Genomic DNA, 24,286 nt, shown 5'->3' on the forward strand with positions numbered 1-24,286 from the left:
TCCAAACAACTTAAACTTTTTTTAAAAAATCAACCAAAAAGTCAAAGTATAAGGAAAACAACTTCTCAAGCTTCTACAAATTTGAGATGAAGTTCATATTTTAAATTTAGTATCCATCCTCTATAATAAAACCCTAAACGAGCATGCGCACTTAGGTTTTTGTGATCCCTGACAGCGTGCTGTGACTTTTTGTGGCCGTATTCTATTTACTGCGCATGGCAGCTTGAGGAGTACACGACAGCTTGCGAAGGCTGCCGGCACGCACGGTGGCTTGCGATGGCTGTCGGCGCGTGCAGGCATTTGAGCGGCAGTGGCAGTTTCAAAAGGAACAGCTGGAGGGTGTCGTGCGGGTGCTGCGAGGTGTCCCATGCTGGTAAACATTCTCAAATGCTCAGGGAAGTGGAGGGGGAGAGGGAAAGGGGGCTGCTTTGGGGGAGGGGTGTGCTGGGGGGCAGACAACAAAGCAATGTTACTTACCGTAACAGTTGTTATCCAGGGACAGCAGGCAGCTATTCTCACTAGTGGGTGATGTCATCCGACAGAGCCCCGATACGGACATCTTGCAAGCATGTCTTGCTTGAAGAAACTCAGAAGTTTCGAGATGCCCGCACCGCGCATGCGCCAGTGCCTTCCCGCCCGATGCTCCGGGCGTGTCTCTCAGTTCAGGTAGCTAGCAGAGAAGCCAACCCAGGGGAGGTGGGTGGGACGTGAGAATAGCTGCCTGCTGTCCCTGGATAACAACTCTTACGGTAAGTAACATTGCTTTATCCCAGGACAAGCAGGCAGGTATTCTCACTAGTGGGTGACCTCCAAGCTAACCTCAATGGGATGGTGGGAGAGTTGGCAACTTAGGAGAATAAATTTTGTAACACTGTTTGGCCAAACTGTCCATCCCGTCTGGAGAAAGTATCCAGACAATAATGAGAGGTGAATGTATGAACCGAGGACCAAGTGGCAGCCTTACAAATCTCCTCAATCGGTGTCGATCTGAGGAAGGCTACAGAGGCTGCCATTGCTCTGACCTTATGGGCTGTGACCTTACAGGGAAGGGGTAATCCAGCCTGGGCATAGCAGAAAGAGATACAAGCCGCCAATCCAGTTGGAGATGGTGCGCTTCGATACAGGTCGTCCCAACTTGTTTGGATCAAAGGAGACGAAAAGTTGAGAAGCAGTTCTGTGTGGTTTGGTGCGATCCAAGTAGAAAGCCAAAGCACGTTTACAGTCCAGAGTGTGAAGAGCCGATTCTCCAGGATGAGAATGAGGCTTTGGAAAGAACACTGGAAGCACAATGGATTGGTTGAGGTGAAATTCAGAGACCACTTTAGGCAGGAATTTCGGGTGAGTGCGGAGGACCACCTTGTCATGATGAAATACTGTGAAAGGTGGGTCCGCCACCAAGGCCTGAAGCTCACTGACCCTGCGAGCAGATGTGAGGGCCACCAGAAAAACCACTTTCCAAGTGAGAAACTTTAGTGGAGCCTTGCTCAGAGGCTCAAAAGGGGGTTTCATAAGCTGAGAAAGGACAACATTTAGATCCCAAACCACTGGAGGCGGTTTGAGAGGAGGATTGACATGAAAAAGTCCTTTCATAAATCTGGAAACCACAGGATGAGAAGAGAGAGGTTTCCCTTCTAGAGGCTGATGGAAAGCCGCAATAGCACTCAGGTGGACTCGTATAGATGTCGACTTGAGACCAGACTGAGACAGGTGTAGAAGATAGTCCAACACAGAAGATAGGGAAGCACGCTGAGGCTCTTTGGAATTGGAAATACACCAGGAAGAGAATCTAGTCCATTTTTGGGAGTAGCATTGTCGAGTAGCAGGCTTCCTGGAAGCCTCTAAGACATCCCTCACCGCTTGAGAAAACTGGTGAGGGGTTACGTTGAGAGGAACCAAGCTGTCAGGTGGAGAGACTGTAGGTTGGGATGAAGCAGTGATCCTTGATGTTGAGTAAGCAGAGAAGGAAACACTGGGAGAAGGACCGGGTCCCTGCTGCTGAGTTGAAGTAGAAGGGAGAACCAAGGTTGCCTGGGCCACCGTGGAGCTATCAGAATCATGGTGGCCTGGTCTGATTTCAACTTGACCAGAGTCTTCTGAATGAGAGGAAATGGAGGAAACGCATACAGAAATCGATTCCCCCAATCCAGCAGAAAGGCATATGCCTCGAGGTGATGAGGAGTGTAGATCCTGGAGCAAAACTGAGGCAGCTTGAAGTTGTGGGGAGCCGCAAAGAGGTCTATTTGAGGCGTCCCCCATTGTGCAAAGACCTGATGAAGGGGGTTGGAATGGAGAGTCCATTCGTGAGGCTGGAGGAGACGACTCAAGTTGTCTGCCAAGACATTGTCCTTCCCCTGAATGTAGACAGCTTTGAGGAAGGCATTGTGGCGAACTGCCCAATCCCAGACTCTGAGAGCTTCCTGGCAGAGGGAGGCCGATCCCGTGCCCCCCTGCTTGTTCACATAATACATGGCGACCCGGTTGTCTGTACGGATGAGGACCACCATGTCGTGAAGCAGATGTTGAAAAGCCTGAAGAGCATAGAAGATGGCTCTGAGCTCCAGAAGATTGATCTGATGGAGGCGGTCCGCACTGGTCCAGAATCCTTGAGTGCGAAGCCCATCCAGATGAGCCCCCCAGGCATAGGTCAAGGAATCGGTTGTGAGAACCTTCTGATGAGGGGAAGTGTGAAACAGCAAACCTCTGGATAGATTCGAAGAGGTCATCCACCAAAGTAGAGACTGCCGAAGAGCAGGAGTGACTATGATGTGTCGAGTCAACGGGTCTGACACTTGAGTCCATTGAGAAGCTAGGGTCCACTGAGGAATTCTGAGATGGAGCCTGGCAAAGGGTGTCACATGAACTGTAGAGGCCATGTGGCCCAGGAGGACCATCATGTGTCTCGCTGAGATGGACTGGCGAGAAGACACTGGCAGAGACGAAGAAGAGCATCCATGCGCTGAGGAGGAAGGAATGCTCAAAGCTGAATGGTGTCCAGTACCGCCCCGATGAAGGGAAGGGACTGGGTAGGCTGCAGTTGAGATTTGGAAAAATTGATCTCGAAGCCTAGGCTCTGCAGGAAGCAGATCGTGGTCAAGGTCGCCGAAATGACCTTCGGAGCTGACGGGGCCTTGATGAGCCAGTCGTCGAGGTATGGAAATACCTGAAGACCCCTGTTCCGGAGTGCAGCGGCCATCACCACCAGACACTTCGTGAAGACTCTGGGAGACGAGGACAGGCCGAATGGAAGCACTCGATACTGCAGATGTAGATGTCCCACCCGAAATCTGAGGAACTTGCGGGAGGCCGGATGAATGGGAATGTGAGTGTAGGCCTCCTTGAGATCCAGAGAGCATAACCAGTCGTTCTGCTCGAGGAGAGGGTAGAGAGAAGTAAGAGTCAGCATGCGAAACCTCTCCTTGACTAAGAATTTGTTGAGGGCCCTGAGGTCCAAAATGGGTCGCAGGTCGCCCGTCTTCTTTGGAACAAGGAAGTACCGGGAGTAAAACCCCTGGTCCAGTTGGTCCGTCGGGACCGGCTCCACGGCACGAAGCCGGAGCAAAGCCTGAGCTTCCTGAAGAAGAAGGGCGGTCTGAGTCAAGTTGGAAGGATACTCTCTTGGAGGGTGGTCCGGAGGGACCCGATGGAAATGAAGAGAGTATCCTTCCTTGATGATAGTAAGGACCCAGAGGTCGGTTGTTATGGCCTCCCAGCGATGATAAAATTGATGGAGGTGCCCTCCGAAGGGAAAAACATCCAGAGAGGCCTGCGAGCAACAGGACGAGTAGAAAACCTCAGGGTCCTCGAACTCCGGGCCCGGAGGAGGAGACCCAGTCGAAGCAGCATACCCCAACCAAGGCAATTTTTTCTGAGGCAAGACGGTCGAGTGCCGAGAGAAATGCTTCGAAGAATGTCTGGATCGATGCCCCTCCCGATGCCTGGAAGGGGATCGAGCCCGTCTGTGAGAAACTGGTTCAGACGCCTCCAAGGAGCAGATTGGACTCGATGCCGTCGATCGCAGAGGCGGAAGAGTCGGCGCCTCCCCCGACGCCGCCCAGGTGTGATAGGGGGTTCGGAAGAACTCGTCCTGCTTCCTGCTATGCCCAGGACTGGGTGGCCCCGAAGGTGGACGCCACACTGAGTCATGGGGCGGAGTAAGCGGTTCCAAGGGAGGCAGGTCACTAAACGAGGCTTTCATCGAGGGGATGGGCTCCAAGGGAGGCATATCACTAAGGGAGGCCCTCCTCGAGGGAATCGGTTCCAAAGGAGGTACAGCGCTAAAGGAGGACCTCCTCGAGGACCCGGACACCGCTCGCCGCTCCTCCTCGCCGAGCAACGAGGTCGTGCGGCGAGGAGGAGGAGGAGGGGGGTGGTCTACCACTCGAAGCCGAAGCTGGAAGGTCACCCTGGATGGTGGCAATCAGCCGAGGCCCCATGGTCTGCATGAGCTCCACGAACTGAGCCTCCAGAAGGGACCGCAATGAAGCCGATATGGAGGGATCCGCACCAAAAGGGGGCCCTTCCGCACAGTCTCCACGCTCCTTCGGTGCTGCGTGCTTCTGCTTGCCTGTCTTCGGCACCTTGAGCACCACCGGTGGAACTGTCGGGGTCGATACCTGCTCCGAGGAGACGGAGGAAGGCACCGGCACCGAAGCCGGGGCCGAAACCGGTGTGAACGATGCCGGTTTCAGGAGGCCCGAAGCAGCCGGGGAGGCAGAGGGCTTCGCGGAAGGAGTCGAAGCACCCGTCGATGTCGATGTCGAAGCTGCAGGATCCGATGAAGCTTCCATCTTGAACATGGACTCCCACAGCAGACAGCGGCGCTTAAACGCTCTCGCCGTCAAAGTGGAGCAAGGCCGGCACGATTTCGGGAAGTGATCCGGTCCCAGACACTGTAAGCAGCATCGATGAGGGTCCGTGAGCGAAATCGCGCGCTGGCACTTGCTACACTTTTTAAAACCGGTAATCGGCCGGGACATTGGCCGGAAAAGCTCCGCCGCAAGGTCGAAGGCGCGGGGCCCCAGCCACGCGGCCGACCCAGTATCGGAAGGAAAACATTTTTTTTTTTTTTTTTAAAAAGAAATCAAAGAAAGAAATAAATGCACAGGAGAGCAAAAAGAACTCAACCCGCGGCAAAATAGAAGGCAAAAAAAAAAGATTCAATGGGCGCAAATTGAAGATAGACTTCTCAGCTCTGCGGTAGAAAAAGAACTGAGGAGACACGCACGGAGCATCGGGCGGGAAGGCACTGGCGCATGCGCGGTGCGGGCATCTCGAAACTTCTGAGTTTCTTCAAGCAAGACATGCTTGCAAGATGTCCGTATCGGGGCTCTGTCGGATGACATCACCCACTAGTGAGAATACCTGCCTGCTTGTCCTGGGATAATCATGCTTTAATCAAAGACAGGGAGACAGAAGGGGGCCACGGAGAGACAGTCAGGCATGGCACAACAGAAAAATACAGGCAGGCAGGGGGCCTACTGCTGGACAGGGTAAGAAGGGAAGAGGTGCTGCTGGACAGGGGGAGCAGGGAAGGGGTGCTGCTGGACAGGGGGGGAGGTAAAAGGAAGGGAGAAGAGCTACTGCTGGACAGCGGGAGCAGGCAAGGGGTGGTGGTGGATAGCCGAGGAAAGAGAGAGAGGAAAAGAAAGACAGACAGAAAGCGGCCAAGGAGAGAGATGCATGTTAGAATACTAGTAATGCTGATAAGTGAAAATTGAACAGGTAACCTTTTCCCTATCTTATTGTTTCATCACCTCGCCATTTTTATTTGTTTATAAATTAACCCTTTATTTTTTTTTTTTTTTAACCTTCTGTGTTTGGTTGGTCTAAAGTTGTTTTAACCGTCTGGTTTGATTAATGTGTTTTTCTTTTTACCCCAATTTTATCATTATTTGTAAATCGCATTGAATTACAATTTTGCAATCAAATCAAATTGTTATTAAACTTGAAAGAAAGAAAGACAGACACACACATCTATTCTAGCACCCATTAATGTAACGGGCTTAAAGACTAGTCCTTAAATATTTGGTAAATGGTAAATTTTCAAATGCCAGAGAAACATTTCACATCAGCATGAGAAAATAGTTTATTTATATATTTCTTTCCACACCTTCATCAAGCTCTCATCCATCCCACAGATGCATAACCCACAAGGAGGCAGGCGTGATCCCTACTTCCTCCTGCCCCAATTCTGTTATCATGCAAAATGGTAGCACTTGGGCCCCTAGTGGCATATTAGAACACCTCACTAGGGATCAGTCTTCCAAATAAGGGAGCATACTTTTTTAATTGAGTGGTTTCTTCACTGGTTAATCTACATTTCTCCCAGATAAAACTACAACTTGTATTTTAGTCTAAACAATCTCACATGCCCGTATTAGTCAGAACATTAAGCAGTACCAAATATGGTAGTAATATAATGACTTGATATATGGAACTCACCTGTAAAATTGTTTTTGCAAAAAGAGCCACAGAGGGATGAAAATGTTCAGCAAGCTAAAAAGAAAAATATTTTATAAGGGTTTGAATTTTTTAGTGAAAACTGCCAGATTAAAAAGTGCATACTGATGTTTAAATAAAACTTTGCGAGAATACAGTGGAACCTTGGTTTGCGAGCATAATTCGTTCCAGAAGCATGCTCGCAAACCAAAGTACTCGTATATCAAAGCAACTTTCCCCATAGGAATGAATGGAAACGTGAGCAATTTGTCCCACCCCACCACAACCCAAAAAGACCTCCCCTCAAGGCCACTGGCATGCTTCCACCCCACCACTGAGAACCAGCATTGCCCCCCCCCCCCCCATCCTTACCGCGATCGGGCACCAGCACGCAGCACCAACCCACAGGATGTGCTGGTGCCAAAGGAGCCTGCTGCCTGCCGGTGATCTCTGCTGGGCCTTGAGCATCTGCGCATACCCAAGGCCTTCTGGCTCCCCCTCTCTCCAAGATTCTAATGAGAGTCTCGGAGAGAGATGGAACCAGAAGGCCTTGAGCATGCGCAGATGCTCAAGGCCCAGCAGAGATCACCGGCAGGCGGCAGACTCCTTTGGCACCAGCATGTCCTGTGGGTTGGTGCTGCGTGCCAGTGCTCGATCGCGGTAAGGGTTTGGGCGAGCGGTCGGGTTGATGAGTGAGGGAGCGATGCCGGTTCTCGGGGGTGAGGGCTCGCAAATCGAGTTAACTCTCAGTTTGCGAGGCAAGATTTGCGAGAGTGTTTTGCTCGACTTGCAAAACACTCGCAAACCGCGTTACTCGCAAACCGAGGTTTGACTGTACTTTATTTTTGTCATTTGTCCATGCTGCTAAGAGCTGTGCTTATCTACATTCTTACTTGTGCTGCCTGATTCAGGGAAACATTTTTTAATTTCATTTGATCTATTGAATTGATTTTTTGATTCGAATCGATTTGCTTTTCCCACCCAATCGGACTTTTTTTCAAACAACTTGGCTGGTTTATTTTGTAGTCTCTTTACCCACCCCATTCCCCTTTGCACTCTCCAATCCAACATCGGCACTGTGTTGTAAACAAAATTTTAAAAAAACTTTTTCCTTTCTCTGTTTAGTCCTAGCATATGCTCACTGTCTAACACCAGCTATGGCAGGATACACATTTCAAATCTGACATATTGTAATCACAAAATGGAAAATAAAATTATTTTTTTACCTTTTGTTGTATGGTCATTTTATTATTTAAATCATGTTGGTCCCAGGCTCTGGTTTCTATTTGTCTTCTATTAACTCGCTTGCCAGGGTCTCCTGGCCATTTGATATTTTCTTCTTTCTTCGTGCTCATCATCCATCTTCCATCTCTGTACCTTCCCTTCCACTGTCATATCCAAAATTTCTGTGTCTTTTCCACTATATCCCATCTCTTTCTCTCTCTCTTTCCATGCTCTCTCTATTCCCCTCCATGCAGCATCTCTCCTTTCCTCCCCTCCATTATCATGTGCATCATTTCTTTCTCTCTCCCCATTCACTATACATAGTAACATAGTAGATGACGGCAGATAAAGACCCGAATGGTCCATCCAGTCTGCCCAACCTGATTCAATTTAAAAAAATTTTTTTTTTTTTTTTTTTTTTTCTTCTTAGCTATTTCTGGGCGAGAATCCAAAGCTTTACCCGGTACTGTGCTTGGGTTCCAACTGCCGAAATCTCTGTTAAGACTTACTCCAGCCCATCTACACCCTCCCAGCCATTGAAGCCCTCCCCTGCCCATCCTCCTCCAAACGGCCATACACAGACACAGACCGTACAAGTCTGCCCAGTAACTGGCCTAGTTCAATCTTTAATATTATTTTCTGATTCTAAATCTTCTGTGTTCATCCCACGCTTCTTTGAACTCAGTCACAGTTTTACTCTCCACCACCTCTCCCGGGAGCGCATTCCAGGCATCCACCACCCTCTCCGTAAAGTAGAATTTCCTAACATTGCCCCTGAATCTACCACCCCTCAACCTCAAATTATGTCCTCTGGTTTTACCATTTTCCTTTCTCTGGAAAAGATTTTGTTCTACGTTAATACCCTTTAAGTATTTGAACGTCTGAATCATATCTCCCCTGTCTCTCCTTTCCTCTAGGGTATACATATTCAGGGCTTCCAGTCTCTCCTCATATGTCTTCTGGTGCAAGCCTCCTATCATTTTCGTCGCCCTCCTCTGGACCGCCTCAAGTCTTCTTACGTCTTTCGCCAGATACGGTCTCCAAAACTGAACACAATACTCCAAGTGGGGCCTCACCAATGACCTGTACAGGGGCATCAACACCTTCTTTCTTCTACTGACTACGCCTCTCTTTATACAGCCCAGAATCCTTCTGGCAGCAGCCACTGCCTTGTCACACTGTTTTTTCGCCTTTAGATCTTCGGACACTATCACCCCGAGGTCCCTCTCCCCGTCCGTGCATATCAGCTTCTCTCCTCCCAGCATATACGGTTCCTTCCTATTATTAATCCCCAAATGCATTACTCTGCATTTCTTTGCATTGAATTTTAGTTGCCAGGCATTAGACCATTCCTCTAACTTTTGCAGATCCTTTTTCATATTTTCCACTCCCTCTTCGGTGTCTACTCTGTTACAAATCTTGGTATCATCTGCAAAAAGGCACACTTTTCCTTCTAACCCTTCAGCAATGTCACTTACATACATATTGAACAGGATTGGCCCCAGCACCGAACCCTGAGGGACTCCACTAGTCACCTTTCCTTCCTTCGAGCGACTTCCATTAACCACCACCCTCTAGCGTCTGTCCGACAGCCAGTTTCTGACCCAGTTCACCACTTTGGGTCCTAACTTTAGCCCTTCAAGTTTGTTCAACAGCCTCCTATGAGGAACTGTATCAAAGGCTTTGCTGAAATCCAAATAAATTACATCTAGCATATGTCCTCGATCCAGCTCTCTGGTCACCCAATCAAAAAATTCAATCAGGTTCGTTTGGCACGATTTACCTTTTGTAAAGCCATGTTGCCTCGGATCCTGTAACCCATTAGATTCAAGGAAATACACTATCCTTTCTTTCAGCAACACTTCCATTATTTTTCCAACAACTGAAGTGAGGCTCACCGGCCTGTAGTTTCCTGCTTCATCCCTGTGACCACTTTTATGAATAGGGACCACATCCGCTCTCCTCCAATCCCCAAGAATCACTCCCGTCTCCAGAGATTTGTTGAACAAGTCTTTAATAGGACTCGCCAGAACCTCTCTGAGTTCCCTTAGTATCCTGGGATGGATCCCGTCTGGTCCCATCGCTTTGTCCACCTTCAGTTTTTCAAGTTGCTCATAAACACCCTCCTCCGTGAACGGCGCAGAATCTACTCCATTTTCTCGTGTAACTTTGCCGGACAATCTCGGTCCTTCTCCAGGATTTTCTTCTGTGAACACAGAACAGAAGTATTTGTTTAGCACATTTGCTTTCTCCTCATCACTCTCCACATATTTGTTCCCAGCATCTTTTAGCCTAGCAATTCCAATTTTTATCTTCCTCCTTTAACTAATATATCTGAAAAAAATTTTATCTCCCTTTTTTACATTTTTAGCCATTTGTTCTTCCGCCTGTGCCTTCGCCAAACGTATCTCTCTCTTGGCTTCTTTCAGTTTCACCCTGTAGTCCTTTCTGCTCTCCTCTTCTTGGGTTTTTTTATATTTCATGAACGCCAACTCTTTCGCCTTTATTTTCTCAGCCACTAGGTTGGAGAACAATATCGGCTTCCTTTTTCTTTTGTTTTTATTGATTTTCTTCACATAAAGGTCCGTAGCCATTTTTATCACTCCTTTCAGCTTAGACCACTGTCTTTCCACTTCTCTTATGTCCTCCCATCCTAACAGCTCTTTCTTCAGGTACTTTCCCATTGCATTAAAGTCCGTACGTTTGAAATCTAGGACTTTAAGTATCGTGCGGCCGCTCTCCACTTTAGCCGTTATATCAAACCAAACCGTTTGGTGATCGCTACTACCCAGGTGAGCACCCACTCGAACATTAGAGATACTCTCTCCATTTGTGAGGACCAGATCCAATATTGCTTTTTCCCTTGTGGGTTCCGTCACCATTTGTCTGAGCAGAGCCTCTTGAAAGGCATCCACAATCTCCCTACTTCTTTCCGATTCTTTATCTCTTCCTTTCCTCCACGCTATGTCCAACATATCTCTCTCTCTTCTCCATGCATGTTTCCCTCCTTTCCATCATTTGCAGGATTTTTCCCTTTCACCCCTTTCTACCTCTTTTTGTTGCATCTATCCCTTCCTCTCCTCCACCCCATGTCCAACAATTCTTCCTCTCCCCCCTGTGTAGCAGCTTTCTATCCCTTCCTCCTATGCCCCTGTGCAGCATTTTCTATCCCTCCCTCCTATGCCCCTGTGCAGCACTTTCCATTAGTGCTGCCCGATTCACGATTCGAACCGGTTCACCGATTCGAATCAGGTGAATTGATTCGAATCAGTTTGTTTTTGTAAAAAGCCGGACTCACTGATTCAGCCCCGATAAATGTACCACAAAAACAAAGTAGTTTTGAGGCACTGATGAGCAAAGGCACCAGTGGATGGAGTTGCTGATCAAGGTAATGAGCACCATAAAGGTATGCAGCTAAGCAGTACAATTTTTGAGGCATAGAACCATTCCATGAACTCAAGGCATAGAAGTACTTCTGAAATGTTAAGACACCAAAATGCTGCCAAGTCAAACTGCAAAGAAGCCATGTATCCTCAGAGCCCTCAAGGACACCCTAACAAAATCTTTGATGACTAATGTAAAAACAAGAATAACCAGCAAAGCTAGTGAATTGTTGGAGTGTTTAGCAGTGTTGAGCATGATGGTTTATACCAGTGGTCTCAAACTTGTGGCCCGCCAGGTAATGTTTTTAGGCCCTCAGTATGTAAGTAAAATAAAACAGTTTCTTGATCATATGTCTCTTTAGCTATAAATTACAATATTATTATTAAGACTTAGCCAAAAAGAAAGATTTATAAACTATAAAGAGTTTTACCTCATGCAAAATTGTGAGTGGAACACTCTTTGACAGGTTGTGATAATTGCTGGTTGTTGTTTACAGTGGAGAATGGGTTCGGAGGTTTTTTTTCAAGTTGGTTAATATAAGTTTGGAGACAGGGCTCCTCCTCTTCAACCTGAGATAAGTGAAACAAATTGCGACGTCAGTTGGCAGAACCAGTGACATATGATTGGAGGTTGTTCGGGGTGAGGCTCCTCCTCTTTAACATGAAATATGTGAAGCAAATGTGACGTCACTTGAAAGTACTAAGTGGCATATGATTGGAAGAAGTTCAGTGACAAGGCTCCTCCTCTTCAATCTGAAATTAGGGAAGTGGAAGTGACGTCAGCTGGCGGATCTAAGAAGTGCAGTTCCTGGAACGGAGTTTTTGGCTCTTCGGTGAATTGGACGTTTGTTAAAATATTTTCGATGGTAGAAGTCATGGTTAATGGAAGAGAAGAAGCAGAAAGAGAAATATATTGAAATGTTCTCTTCTTTCCTGGCCATGTGACTTGTGATTTCGGAGGGACAAGGTATAATGGGTAAAGCAACGGAAGGTTTGAAAATGGAATTTAAAGTTATAATACAGATTCCTATATGGTTGATTGGAATGCCTGCAGATTTATTAGTTTTAACATAAGTGAAGCAGGAAATGTATGCATTAAGATTGAATTTAATATTTAAAAAATTAAAGTTTTCTTTTTTATTATTCTATATTAATATATATTTATATTAAATGTAATTTGATTAAATAGGGTTTATGTCTGATAATATAATGCTGTTTAATTTTAGTCTTTACTAAGGGATAAGAAGAATTTGTGTTATATTTGGAAAGTAAATGGTAAGGCGGGTATAAATTATTTTAGTAATACTTAAGTATAATAATTAACAAAGATGGGGTACTTAAGATAAACTCTTGATTAATATTTATTTGGAGGGTCTTAAGAACACATTAGTTGACTGTGGTTCATATTTAATAACTTATTGATGAAGTTAAGATAATATTTTTAATCATTAGATGAAAATTTTATCCTTGGTTTAAATCAACTGATCTTCAATAAATTGATAAACTAGTAATGTTTTTATTTTATAAGGAACTTAACATAGAATAGTGAATGTATCATTTGAATCATAGGAAGATTTATGAATTTTTGTGTATCTGTTTTTGTTTTATGAAAGTATGGAGAAAAGTGTAATAGTTTACATGCTTTTTTATGTCTTTTATCTTTGATGTACGTATGATATTTAATGTTGAAAATGTGATATAATAGCATCTTGGGGAGGCTTTCGATGGTTGTCTATATGGGTGCTCCTAAGCCAGTGTTTTTCAACCTTTTTACACCCATGGACCGGTAGAAATAAAATAATTATTTTGTGGACCGGCAAACTACTAGGACTAAAATTTTAAAACCCCGTTTCCGCCCCCATCTCCGTGAGCTCAGTCACCTCAGTAACTATAGAAAAATAGACAAATATAGTGCAAAATATAGACACCAGATATAAATTCTCAAAACTGACACTTTTGATCACTAAATTGAAAATAAAATCATTTTTCCTACCTTTGCTGTCTGGTGATTTCATGAGTCTCTGGTTGCGTTTCCTTCTGTCTGTGTATCCTTTCTTTCATTTCTTTCTTTCTGCACTCAGGCCCAAGAATTGTCCCTTTCTGTTCCCTCCCTCTTTCTTTCCTATGTCCTTAGTGCCCCTGGTGCCTCCTTCCCATGTCTTTAGTGCCCCTAGTGCCTCCTTCCCATGTCCTTAGTGCCCCCAGTGCCTCCTTCCCAAGTCCTTAGTGCCCCCAGTGCCTCCTTCCCATGTCTTAAGTGCCCCCAGTACCTTCTTCCCATGTCCTTAGTGCCCCTTCCTGTCTTTAGTGCCCCCAGTGCATCCTTCCCTTGTCTTTAGTGCCCCCTTCCTATGTCCCTCTCACTGCCTTCCAGACTTTGTCCCACACCCACCCCTGAAGCCAGCCTTTCTGCCTGTCTACCTCCCTGGTCAAAGCCAGCCTTCTTGCCTACCTCCTTCCCTCCCTGTCGCGCAAAAAAATTTTTTTTTTAAAAAAGCCTCCCTCCTTCTTTTCCCTGGTCCGCTGCTATCTTACCGCCCTGCTGCTGCTACTGCTAAAGCCGACATGAAGTCTTCTTTCTGACGTCAATTCTGACGTCGGAGAGGACGTTCTGGGCCAGCCAGGCAGTGATTGGCTGGCCCAGAACATCCTCTCTAACGTCAGAATTGACATCAGAAAGAAGACTTCCTGTTGGCTTTAGCAGCAGGGCGGTAAGATAGCAGCGGACCGGGTGAAAGGAAGAAGGAAGGCTATTTTTTTTTTTTGATCAACAGGTAGGGACATAGAAACATAGAAAAAGACGGCAGAAAAGGGCCATAGCCCATCAAGTCTGCCCACTCTAATGACCCCCCCACCCCCCTCCGGCTTTACCCTCCTAGAGATCCCACATGTACTTCCCATTTACTTTTGAAATCTAGCACGCTGCTGGCCTCAATCACCTGTAGTGGAAGTTCATTCCAACGATCGACCACCCTTTCGGTGAAGAAATACTTACTGGAGACTCCATGAAATTTCCCTACCTTGATTTTCAGCGGATGCCCTCTTGTGGCCGAGGGTCCTTTAAGGTAGAAGATGATATCTTCCATCTCGATACGGCCCATGATATATTTATACGTCTTAATCATGTCTCCTCTCTCTCTTCGTTCCTCGAGTGAGTACAGCTGCAATTTATTCAGCCTTTCTTCATACGGGAGATCCTTGAGCTCCGTGACTATTCTGGTGGCCATTTGTTGAACCGACTCAATTCTCAGCACATCTTTTTGGTAATGTGGTCTCCAGAATTGTACACAATATTCCAGATGAGGTCTCACCATGGATCTGTACAACGGCATTATGACTTCGGGCTTCCTGCTGACAAAACCCCTACGGATACAACCCATCATTTGTCTTGCCTTAGATGAAGCCTTCTCCACCTGATTGGCAGTTTTCATGTCATTGCTAATGATCACTCCCAAATCACGTTCTGCTTTGGTCCTGGCTAAGGTCTCACCATTTAGTGTGTAAGTTCTGCACGGATTTCTGCTGCCAAGGTGCATGACTTTACATTTTGTAGCATTGAAGCTTAACTGCCAAGTCGAGGACCAGTGTTCCAAAAGAAGTAGGTCCTGTGTCATACTGTCGGGCAAAGTGTTTTACTTACTAAGTTGCATAGTTTGGCGTCATCGGCAAATAATGATATTTTACCTTTAAGCCCTTGAGTCAGGTCACTCACGAATATGTTGAAGAGAATCGGGCCCAAGACCGAGCCCTGCGGCACTCCACTGGTCACCTCCGACGTTTTGGAAGGCGTACCGTTTACCACTACCCTTTGAAGTCTACCGCTTAGCCAATCATTAACCCATGCAGTTAATGTTTCCCCTAATCCCATCGACTTCAGCTTGTTCAATAGCCTGCGGTATGGGACACTATCAAAAGCTTTACTGAAGTCTAAGTACACGACGTCCAGGGACTCCCCGGCATTCAGCTTTCTTGTCACCCAGTCAAAGAAGCCAATTAGATTTGATTGGCAGGACCTTCCCTTGGTAAATCCGTGTTGGTGGGGATCCAGTAGGTTCTCTTCGTCCAGGATCGTATCTAATTTCTGTTTGATTAGTGTTTCCATAAGTTTACTCACTATGGATGTGAGATTCACCGGTTTGTAATTTGCAGCCTCAGTCCTGCAGCCCTTTTTGTGGAGTGGAATAACGTTAGCTGTTTTCCAGTCCAAGGGGACTCTTCCCATACTCAGGGAGAGATTGAAGAGCACTGATAATGGTTCCGCCAGGACATCATATAACTCTCTAAGTACTCTGGGGTGTAGGTTGTCCGGTCCCATGGCTTTGTTTACTTTGAGTCTTGATAATTCAGTAGACGCTGCTGGGCGTGAACTCAAAATTTCGAAACGGGTCTTCCGAGCTTTTCCTTGTCTGTAGCTGTGGACCAGATCCCGGCGCCTAGCAAATGAAGACTGAGCAGAAGTATTCATTCAGTAGTTCGGCTTTATCGGAGTTCGTCTGTCCTGTTGTCCCCAAGCACAGCTTCGGGACGCTGTCCCTAAAAACGGGACATTTCGGTGTCCTGAACCTGTGTGTGGGGACAATGGGACAGGAGGTCTGAAAACGGGACCTATGGTCACCTTAATCTTGCCAGCCCTGCATGGACCGGCAGAAATTTCCTGCGGAACGACACCGGTCGAAGAATAGTGTCCTAAGCAATCTTGTAAGTCAATGGGGAGGGTGGGATATTGGGTGGGTATTTTAGTGGGTTTTGGGTGTGTATAATAATGAAATTACAGTTTTATTTTAATCTGATATATAGTTTTCAGTTCCTGATTATCAGACTTTTAGAATGGATATGAAATTGTTTTCTCTAAATGTCAATGGTCTAAATAGTGGTTCCCAACCCTGTCCTGGAGGACCACCAGGCCAGTCGGGTTTTCAGGATAGCCTTAATGAATATGCATGAGAGAGATCTGGATATAATGGAGGTGCCAGGCATGCAAATCTGCTTCACACATATTCATTAGGGCTATCCTGAAAACCCGACTGGCCTGGTGGTCCTCCAGGACAGGGTTGGGAACCACTGGTCTAAATCACCCGATTAAAAGGAAAAAAAAACATTGGATTTCTTAATAAATCTATAAAACAGGATGCGGACTTATGCTTTATCCAAGAAACTCACCTTTCTGGATTAGAAGGTGTAAAATTGAAGGGAGGGTGAAGCAGAGGTTTTGCATTTCACCTGATTGGGTGAAGCAGAGGTTTTGTGCCCCTGCGATGGTAAAATGGCTGGGGTGGCCATTCTGGTGCACAAAACATGTACAGTAAAATTTGGGGCTATTATGGCGGACCCTATGGGAAGATGGTTTAAAGTGGATATGAAATCCAGGGAAAATAGTCTGACGCTTCTTAATATATATATGCTCCTAATGTTAAACAGGCTGCGTTTTTCAAGACTTCAACAGTTGATATTACCACTGGCTACTTCCAATTTAATAGTAGCGGGGGAATTTAATGCAGTTATGGACCCAGTGATAGATAAACAACCCAGTAGGATACAAAAATCTATGGGCTTAGATAATTTGGTACAGTCGTGTGGTTTAAAAGATATATGGAGAATCCTTCATTATAATGCTCGGGAATTTTCTTTTTGCTCTCATGTTCATAAATCATTTTCAAGAATAGATTATATATTTGTTTTGGATAATATTATACATCAGGTAACAAAAGCCATTGTAGATCCAGTTATTCTATCTGATCACGGTGGAGTATGGACTGAGTTTAGGTTTGGTGAGTAAGAATATAGTAGACCTGTATGGAGATTTAATAATACATTACTTGGAGATTCAAATTTTCTTGATGAATTTAATTTAAAAATGAATGACTACTTCCAAATTAATATTGTAGAGGAAATTTCTTTAGAGACATTATGGGATGCTTTCAAAGCTACCATGAGGGGACATATTATATCATATTCGGCATATATTAGGAAACAAACTTAAATCGGAATTTGTTAATTTGGAACAGAATATTAAGGATCTGGAGTCACAACTGATTATGAAATGGGAACAAACTATTTTGCAGGCCTTAATGAAGGTTAAATACAAATATAATGAGATTTCCTCTCAGTTGGCCAGAAAAGAATTGTTTTCTCAACAATGTATTATGGAAACTCAAATAAAGCGGGAAGAATATTAGCTAATTACCTTAAAGCTAAAAAATGGAAAGTAAAAATTGTGGCTATTAAGAACGAGACTAGGGAAACCCACTCTCAAACTGGAAATATTTTTTAACAATTTTTGAAATATTATAAAGCTTTGTATGTATTCTTCTGAGCTCTATTTAAATAAAGAACTTAATGGTTTAGAGTTTTTAAAATTAATTGAGGGACCTAAAGTTCCCGAGCTCATGAAGGGTTCTCTTGAAGCTCCTATTTCATCAAAAGAATTACATTAAAGTCCCTCAGAGTTGGATCAGCTCCAGGTGGTAATGGTTTTACAGTGGAGTTTTAAAAATCATTTCAAATTACATTATTACTTCATCTATTAAATTTATATCAGGATCAACTGAATAAAGGTTGCATTACAGGTACTATGGCAGAGTCTTTAACCATAGTTTTACCAAAGCCAAATAAAGATCCTATGTTGGTTTCAAACTACAGGCCTATATCTTTGATTAATGTAGATGGGAAACTTCTGGCTAAGTTACTGGCCTTACGCTTGACCAAGGCTCTCCCTTATATTATTGGTATGCATCAAACAAGGTTCATTGCTCAAAGACATTCTTCAAATAACACAAGATTGGCTTTTCATATGTTAAATTTAACAAAAACCATGGAAGATCCGGCCTTCTCTGTATCCTTGGATGCGGAGAAGGCCTTTGATCATGTGGAATGGACCTTCATGTATCAAGCAATGGATTGGTTTGGTATTGGATCTGGATTTATACAAAAGATTCAATCCTTGTATAGTTCCCCTTCTGCAAGATTATATATTAACTAGTCTTATAGCCCGTTACATTAATGGGTGCTAGAATATATAACTAAACTAAACTAAACCTTGGGTTTATATACCGCACCATCTCAGTAAATGCAAAGCTCGGCACGGTTTACAGGAATTACATTAACATATATGTGTGTGTGTGTGTCTGTCTTTATTTCTTTTTCTCTTTCCTTAGCCGCTTTCTGGGTTTTTTTTTTTCCTTGGCTGTCCACAACCACCACTTGCCTGCTCCCCATCCATTATCCCTTCCTTTTACCTCCTCTGTGTCCTCCACCACTCCATCACTGCTCACCTTATCCAGCAGCAGCCCCTTTGTTTTACCTCCCCCCTGTTCATCATCACCTTACATTAACGGGTGCTAGAATAGATTAGTCTTATCCAGTATGGCTATTCTTCTTATGTCTTACCCCCTCTATTCAGGCTCCCATTTCCCCTTTTACCTTCTCTATTTCTACCTTTTTTTCACCAACTTAAAAATCTGTCCCCTTTCTCTGTCCTTCACCTCCATAGAACTCCCTCTTCATTCCCCGTTCACTTATTGTTCCAGTTCCTATCTTCAGCCCCTTTCTCTCACATGCCCCCTTTTGTAGCCCCCTTCTCCCATCTCCTCCTTTTTTCATCCCCACTCCCTTCTCTCACACATTCCTTTATAGCCCCAAACCCAACCCCCTTCTCATACCTACTCTTCCAGCCCTCAGTTCTAGGCCCAGTCTCCTTATCACACCTGTATTCCTTTTCAGCCCCTTCTCTCACAACTCACCTTTTGCAGTCCCAAGCTCCAGCCCTCTTCTCCGAACTGTCTTCTTTTAACAGCCTCCTACATCAGGTCTCTTTACCCAAGAGCCCCCCTTTAAAGCCTCTTTCCCTCACATGTCCCCTTTTTACAGCCCCAGCTCCAAACCCCTTTTAAGCCCCCCAGCCCCCTTCTCACATCTTTTCCCTTTCAGCCACCAGGCCCAGCCCCCTTTATATAGTATGTCCCTTTGCAGCCTCCTTCTCAAACATATCCCCTTTTCTGCCCCCTTCTCTTACACATCCCCATTGTCAGCTTTTGCGGTGGCAGCTGCTGCTGACCACCAGCCATAACTCCATTACAAAAGATCCTCGGACGTTTGGGAGTGATCTCCCCCTCCCCCCTTTTCCGGGCATCCGATCTTGCTCCAGGGGAGTTTACTTAGGGTGGGGGGTCACAGCCGCAGGCATCGGGAGGAGTTTTTGTTGTTGATTGGGGGGAGGGGGGGTTTCGGGAAATCGGGGGTGCCGCTGGTCTGTTACATGTGGGTGTCGTCCGGCTCCCTTGGAGCAGGTTACTGTTTCATCCAAAGGTGAACACCAGTCCCAACTCTGAGCGATCCTCCGCCCAAACTGATTCCCCGCTTGACCTCCTTTACCCGGGTTGCGTTAGCCAGCGCTAATGTGCACGAGCGGCTCTAGCACCGGCTTCTCCACCCGGACCCTGAGCACGCGCCGCGCTCTGCCCCTTAGCTACCCGGAAGTACCGGGCTTCACTCGCCTGCTCCCAGTAGGCCAAGAGAGAGGGCGGGAGTGGCTGCCGTGGTGATCTGGTCGACTCCCTGGTGATAGGAGCCGCCGCGGCACCTTTAAAGTGAAAAAATAACTCTGGCAAGGGAGCCGGCCAACTGGCAGTTCAAGTTGGAGCTTTGGTCTGGTCTGGGATCGTGAGAGGAGCCACCGCCGCGTCTTTCAACTAAAAAATACAATACGGCAGGGAGCAGGCTAGACTGAAAAACAACAAGGAGCAGCATAGTAAGGCAAGGAGCAGGACAGAGGGAAGAACAGCACGGCTGACAGTCGCCGCATCCGACATCCGCCTCGGGGAGGAGAGATGACTTCAGGCAAGGAGCAGGGCAGAGCAAGAAACAGCAGGGGCCGACAGCCGCACGGAAAACGGACGCACGCGATGGGAGTGCGCATGCGTGGCCTAGCGTTTTATTATATTAGATAATACTTTTTCAGAACGTTTTCAACTGGAGAGGGGAGTTAGACAGGGATGTCCGTTATCTCCTTTGTTGTTCGATATTGTTCTGGAACCCTTATTATTGGCTATACAACAGACAAGGGAGATTCAAGGTATTCCTTATACAGGTCAGGAATATAAGGTCTCTGCATATGCAGATGACATTTTGCTTCATTTGAGGAATTCTGAAACTACCATTCCACATTTACTAGAACTGATAGACAGATTAGGGAAATTTTCTAGATATAAAATAAATTGGAGTAAATCTGAGGTTCTTCCGTTAAACGTGCATTGTCCAAAAGGCTTATTTAATACATTCCCTTTTGTTTGGAAAGCAGAGGGTATAAAGTATTTGGGTATTTGGATTCAGAGGACGTTGGATGAAACAATAAAAGTAAATGAAAGATCCTTATTACTTAAGGTCTCGGAAATGTGTGAGCAATGGAACCCATTACATTTGTCTTGGTGGGGGAGAGTTCAAACAGTTAAAATGATGATTTTAACCGGTGTTTTGTTATCAAATGGGTATAAGAACATAAGAACGTAAGCAGTGCCTCTGCCGGGTCAGACCAGAGGTCCATCCCGCCCAGCAGTCCGCCCCCGCGGCGGCCCAACAGGTCATGACCTGCCTTAATCACCAGAAGGGGCCCCCTTGCCGGGGCCCCCTTGCCCCCTAGGTTTCTCATCGAAGTCCTATCTTCCCATCAATGTCCTAACCCTCCGGCCTTGCACCTGCACGACCTGGTGAGCTGTCTATACTTATGCAACACCCCAGCACCTCCCTCAGTACCCCACGATCCCCTTTTCCCTCAGGAATCTGTCCAATCCCTGTTTGAATCCCTGTACTGTACTCTGCCGGATCACTTCCTCCGGGAGCGCATTCCATTTGTCCACGACCCTTTGGGTGAAGAAAAACTTCCTTGCATTTGATTTGAACCTATCTCCTTTCAGTTTCTCTGAGTGCCCCCTCGTACCTGTCGTCCCTTTTAGTCTGAAGAACCTGTCCCTGTCCACCCTCTCTATGCCCCTAAGTATTTTGAAGGTCTCTATCTCGTGTGGCTGAACGCCACTTGTATGATTCCAGTGTTTTTTCAGGGGTTCTTTTACAAGAAGTTGAACAGTATTCTTATCAAATTTATTTCGCTGGGGAAAAATGCAAGAGTTGCCTTAGTAATTGTACAAAAATCAATTGCAGAGGGAGGGGTAAATTTCCCAAATTTTTATAGGTATCATCAAGCCTATATTATGCGTCAAGCTATGTATTGGATCCTCCAGGATCTCATGGAAAGTCTTCTGGACTGGTTACGGTTAGAATGTCAACTCATGTTTCCGCTGAAGCTATGTCATGTCTTAAGTGCCAAATTTCCTAGACTATATAGGGACAATAGAATATTATTTGATACATGGAAAACTTTAAAATTTGTTAATAATTTAAAATCTATTCCAATTCATAAATCTACATGTCAGTCCCTCTAGCTGAACTCCAAGATTCAAATTGGCAGACTTAAGGTCGTCTGGAAATATTGGATGAAGGCGGGCATTCATACTCTGGATGATGTGACATTAGATGGACAACTGCTTGACTTTTTACAACTGCAGCATAAATTTAATATTGTTAAAACTCAAAATTATAAATGGTTGCAGTTGAAGCAGGCCATTCAGAAGGGGTTCCCTGATGTGTTTAAAGAGGTGTACTAATATACTGTACTCCGTTTAGGAACTGAACAACATGAAGCTGAGAAGGAAGGAAAGAGTGAGATACATAGCCCTTGCAACAAGCTAAGATTGGCACCTGAAGCTGAAGGGAATCGAACGCTAAGCCCTTGGCAATACACAAGTGCCACAAAAGAAAGAACATAAAACAGAGGAGTCTTGAAGGGTGCAAATGTTGAGAAGTACCCAAAAAAGGAAAAATCTGCAAAAGGAAGCATAAGCCTCAGGTGAAGACGACTGTATCACCTGGATAAGAGAAGAAACAACCTTACACATCAGCCATGACTTTTCAAAAGCTAGGTCGTAATAACAACGTAGGACAAATATCCATGTTGATTGGACTCTAGGTGAATACATCCGGAGATGCCAGGAATCTCAACAGATCGGCAGTCGAAAGACTCATCAGACTCACATAGCAAGGATGGAGCAGCCAATCCGGAGATAGCACAGTTACTTACCGTAACAGGTGTTATCCAGGGACAGCAGGCAGCTATTCTCACATATGGGTGATGTCATCGACGGAGCCCCGATGCGGAAGCCTTGCAAGCAGACTTGCTTGTAGAAACTAGAAGTTTCGAGTCAGACGCACCGCGCATGCGCGAGTGCTTTCCCGCCCAGCGTAGGGCGCATCTCCTCAGTTCAGATAGCTAGCAGAGAAAGCCAACCAGGGGAGGTGGGTGGGTTGTGAGAATAGTCGCCTGCTGTCTATGGATAACACCTGTTATGGTAAGTAACTATGCATTATCCCAGGACAAGCAGGCAACCTATTCTCACATATGGGTGACCTCCAAGCTAACCAGGGAGCGTTGGCAATTTAGGACAATAAATTTTGTAATACTCTCTGACCAAAATGGCAATCCCGTCTGGAGAAAACATCCAGACAATAGTGAAAAGTGAAAGTATGAACCGAGGACCAAGTAGCAGCCTTGCAAATTTCCTCAATAGATGTAGATCTGAGGAAAGCTACTGAAGCTGCCATAGCTCTGACTTTATGGGCTGTGACTCTACTGTGTAGGTGTAATCCAGCCTGGGCATAGCAGAATGATATACAAGCAGTCATCCAGTTGGAAATGGTACACTTAGAGATAGGATGTCCCCAACTTCTTTGGATCGAAGGAAATAAAAAGTTAAGGAGCAGTTCTGTGTGGTTTGGTGCGTTCCAAATAAAAGGCCAAAGCACGTTTACAGTCCAGAGTATGAAGAGCTGATTCTCCAGGATGAGAATGAGGCTTTGGAAAGAACACTGGAAGAACAATGGATTGGTTGAGATGAAATTCTGAAACCACTTTAGGGAGGAATTTAGGATGAATACGGAGGACCACCTTGTCATGATGGAACACAGTAAAAAATGGATCGGCAACTAAAGCTTGCAGCTCACTGACTCTTCGAGCAGAAGTGAGGACAAAGAGAAACACCACTTTCCAAGTGAGGTACTTTAGTTGAGCCGTAGATATTGGTTCAAATGGAGGCTTCATCAATTGAGCAAGAACAACATTGAGGTACCAAACCACAGGAGGCGGTTTGAGAGGAGGTTTGACAGTGAAAAGTCCTTTCATGAATCTGGAAACCACTGGATGACCAAAGAGAGGTTTCCCTTCAATAGGCTGATGGAAAACAGCAAATGCACTGAGATGGACTCGGATGGATATAGACTTGAGGCCAGAAGAGGATAAGTGCAAAGGTAATCCAAAACAGAAGATAAGGAGGAATGTTGAGGTTACTTATCATGAGAGATGCACCACATAGAAAATCTAGTCCATTTTTGGTGATAGCTTTGTCTAGTGGTAGGTTTCCTAGAAGCCTCTAAAATGTCTCGTACAGATTGAGAAAACTGAAGAGGAGTTATGTTGAGAGGTACCAAGCTGTCAGGTGTAGAGACTGCAGCTTGGGATGAAGCAAAGATCCCTGACTCTGTGTAAGCAGAGATGGGAAAACTGGAAGAAGATATGGCTCCCTGCTGCTGAGTTGAAGTAGAAGGTAGTACCAAGGTTGTCTCGGCCACCGAGGAGCAATCTGAATCATGATGGAATGGTCGTTCTTCAACCTGACAAGAGTCTTGAGAATGAAGGGGAAAGGAGGGAATGCATATATGAAGAGATTCGTCCATTCCAGAAGAAAAGCATCTGCCTCGAGGCGATGAGAATACATCCTGGAACAGAACTGAGGCAGTTTGTGGTTGTGGGGAGCTGCAAAGAGATCTATCTGAGGCATTCCCCACTGTGAAAAAATGTGATGAAGAGGCGAGGAATGGAGTGTCCATTCATGAGGTTGCAGAAGACGACTCAAGTTGTCCACCAAGCAATTTTTCGCCCCTTGGATATAGACAGCTTTGAGAAAGGTGTTGTGTCAGATTGCCCAGTCCCAAACCTTCAGAGCTTCTTGACAAAGATCCCGTCCCTCCCTGTTTGTTGACATAATACATGGCGACTTGGTTGTCCGTCCGAATGAGGACTACCTGATCTTGAAGAAGATGTTGAAAAGCTTTGAGAGCCTTGAAAATCGCTCTGAGTTCCAGCAGATTGATGTAACACTGACGATCCGTACTGGTCCAGTGGCCTTGAGTACGGAGAC

At 45.6% G+C, this 24,286-nt stretch overlaps 1 protein-coding gene across 1 annotated transcript in view; it reads right to left on the bottom strand.

The window, feature by feature from the left end:
* The window catches only part of CEBPZ (CCAAT enhancer binding protein zeta), a 348,861-nt gene that overhangs the window by 192,842 nt on the left and 131,733 nt on the right, over nt 1-24,286 (bottom strand). Inside the window, exon 6 of the mRNA XM_033935900.1 lies at nt 6,442-6,495. Coding sequence (XP_033791791.1) covers nt 6,442-6,495 — 54 coding nt within the window. The remainder of the gene's footprint in view (nt 1-6,441; nt 6,496-24,286) is intronic.

The sequence above is a fragment of the Geotrypetes seraphini genome, chromosome 3, assembly GCF_902459505.1.
Source record: "Geotrypetes seraphini chromosome 3, aGeoSer1.1, whole genome shotgun sequence".
NCBI classification, from domain to species: Eukaryota; Metazoa; Chordata; class Amphibia; order Gymnophiona; family Dermophiidae; genus Geotrypetes; species Geotrypetes seraphini.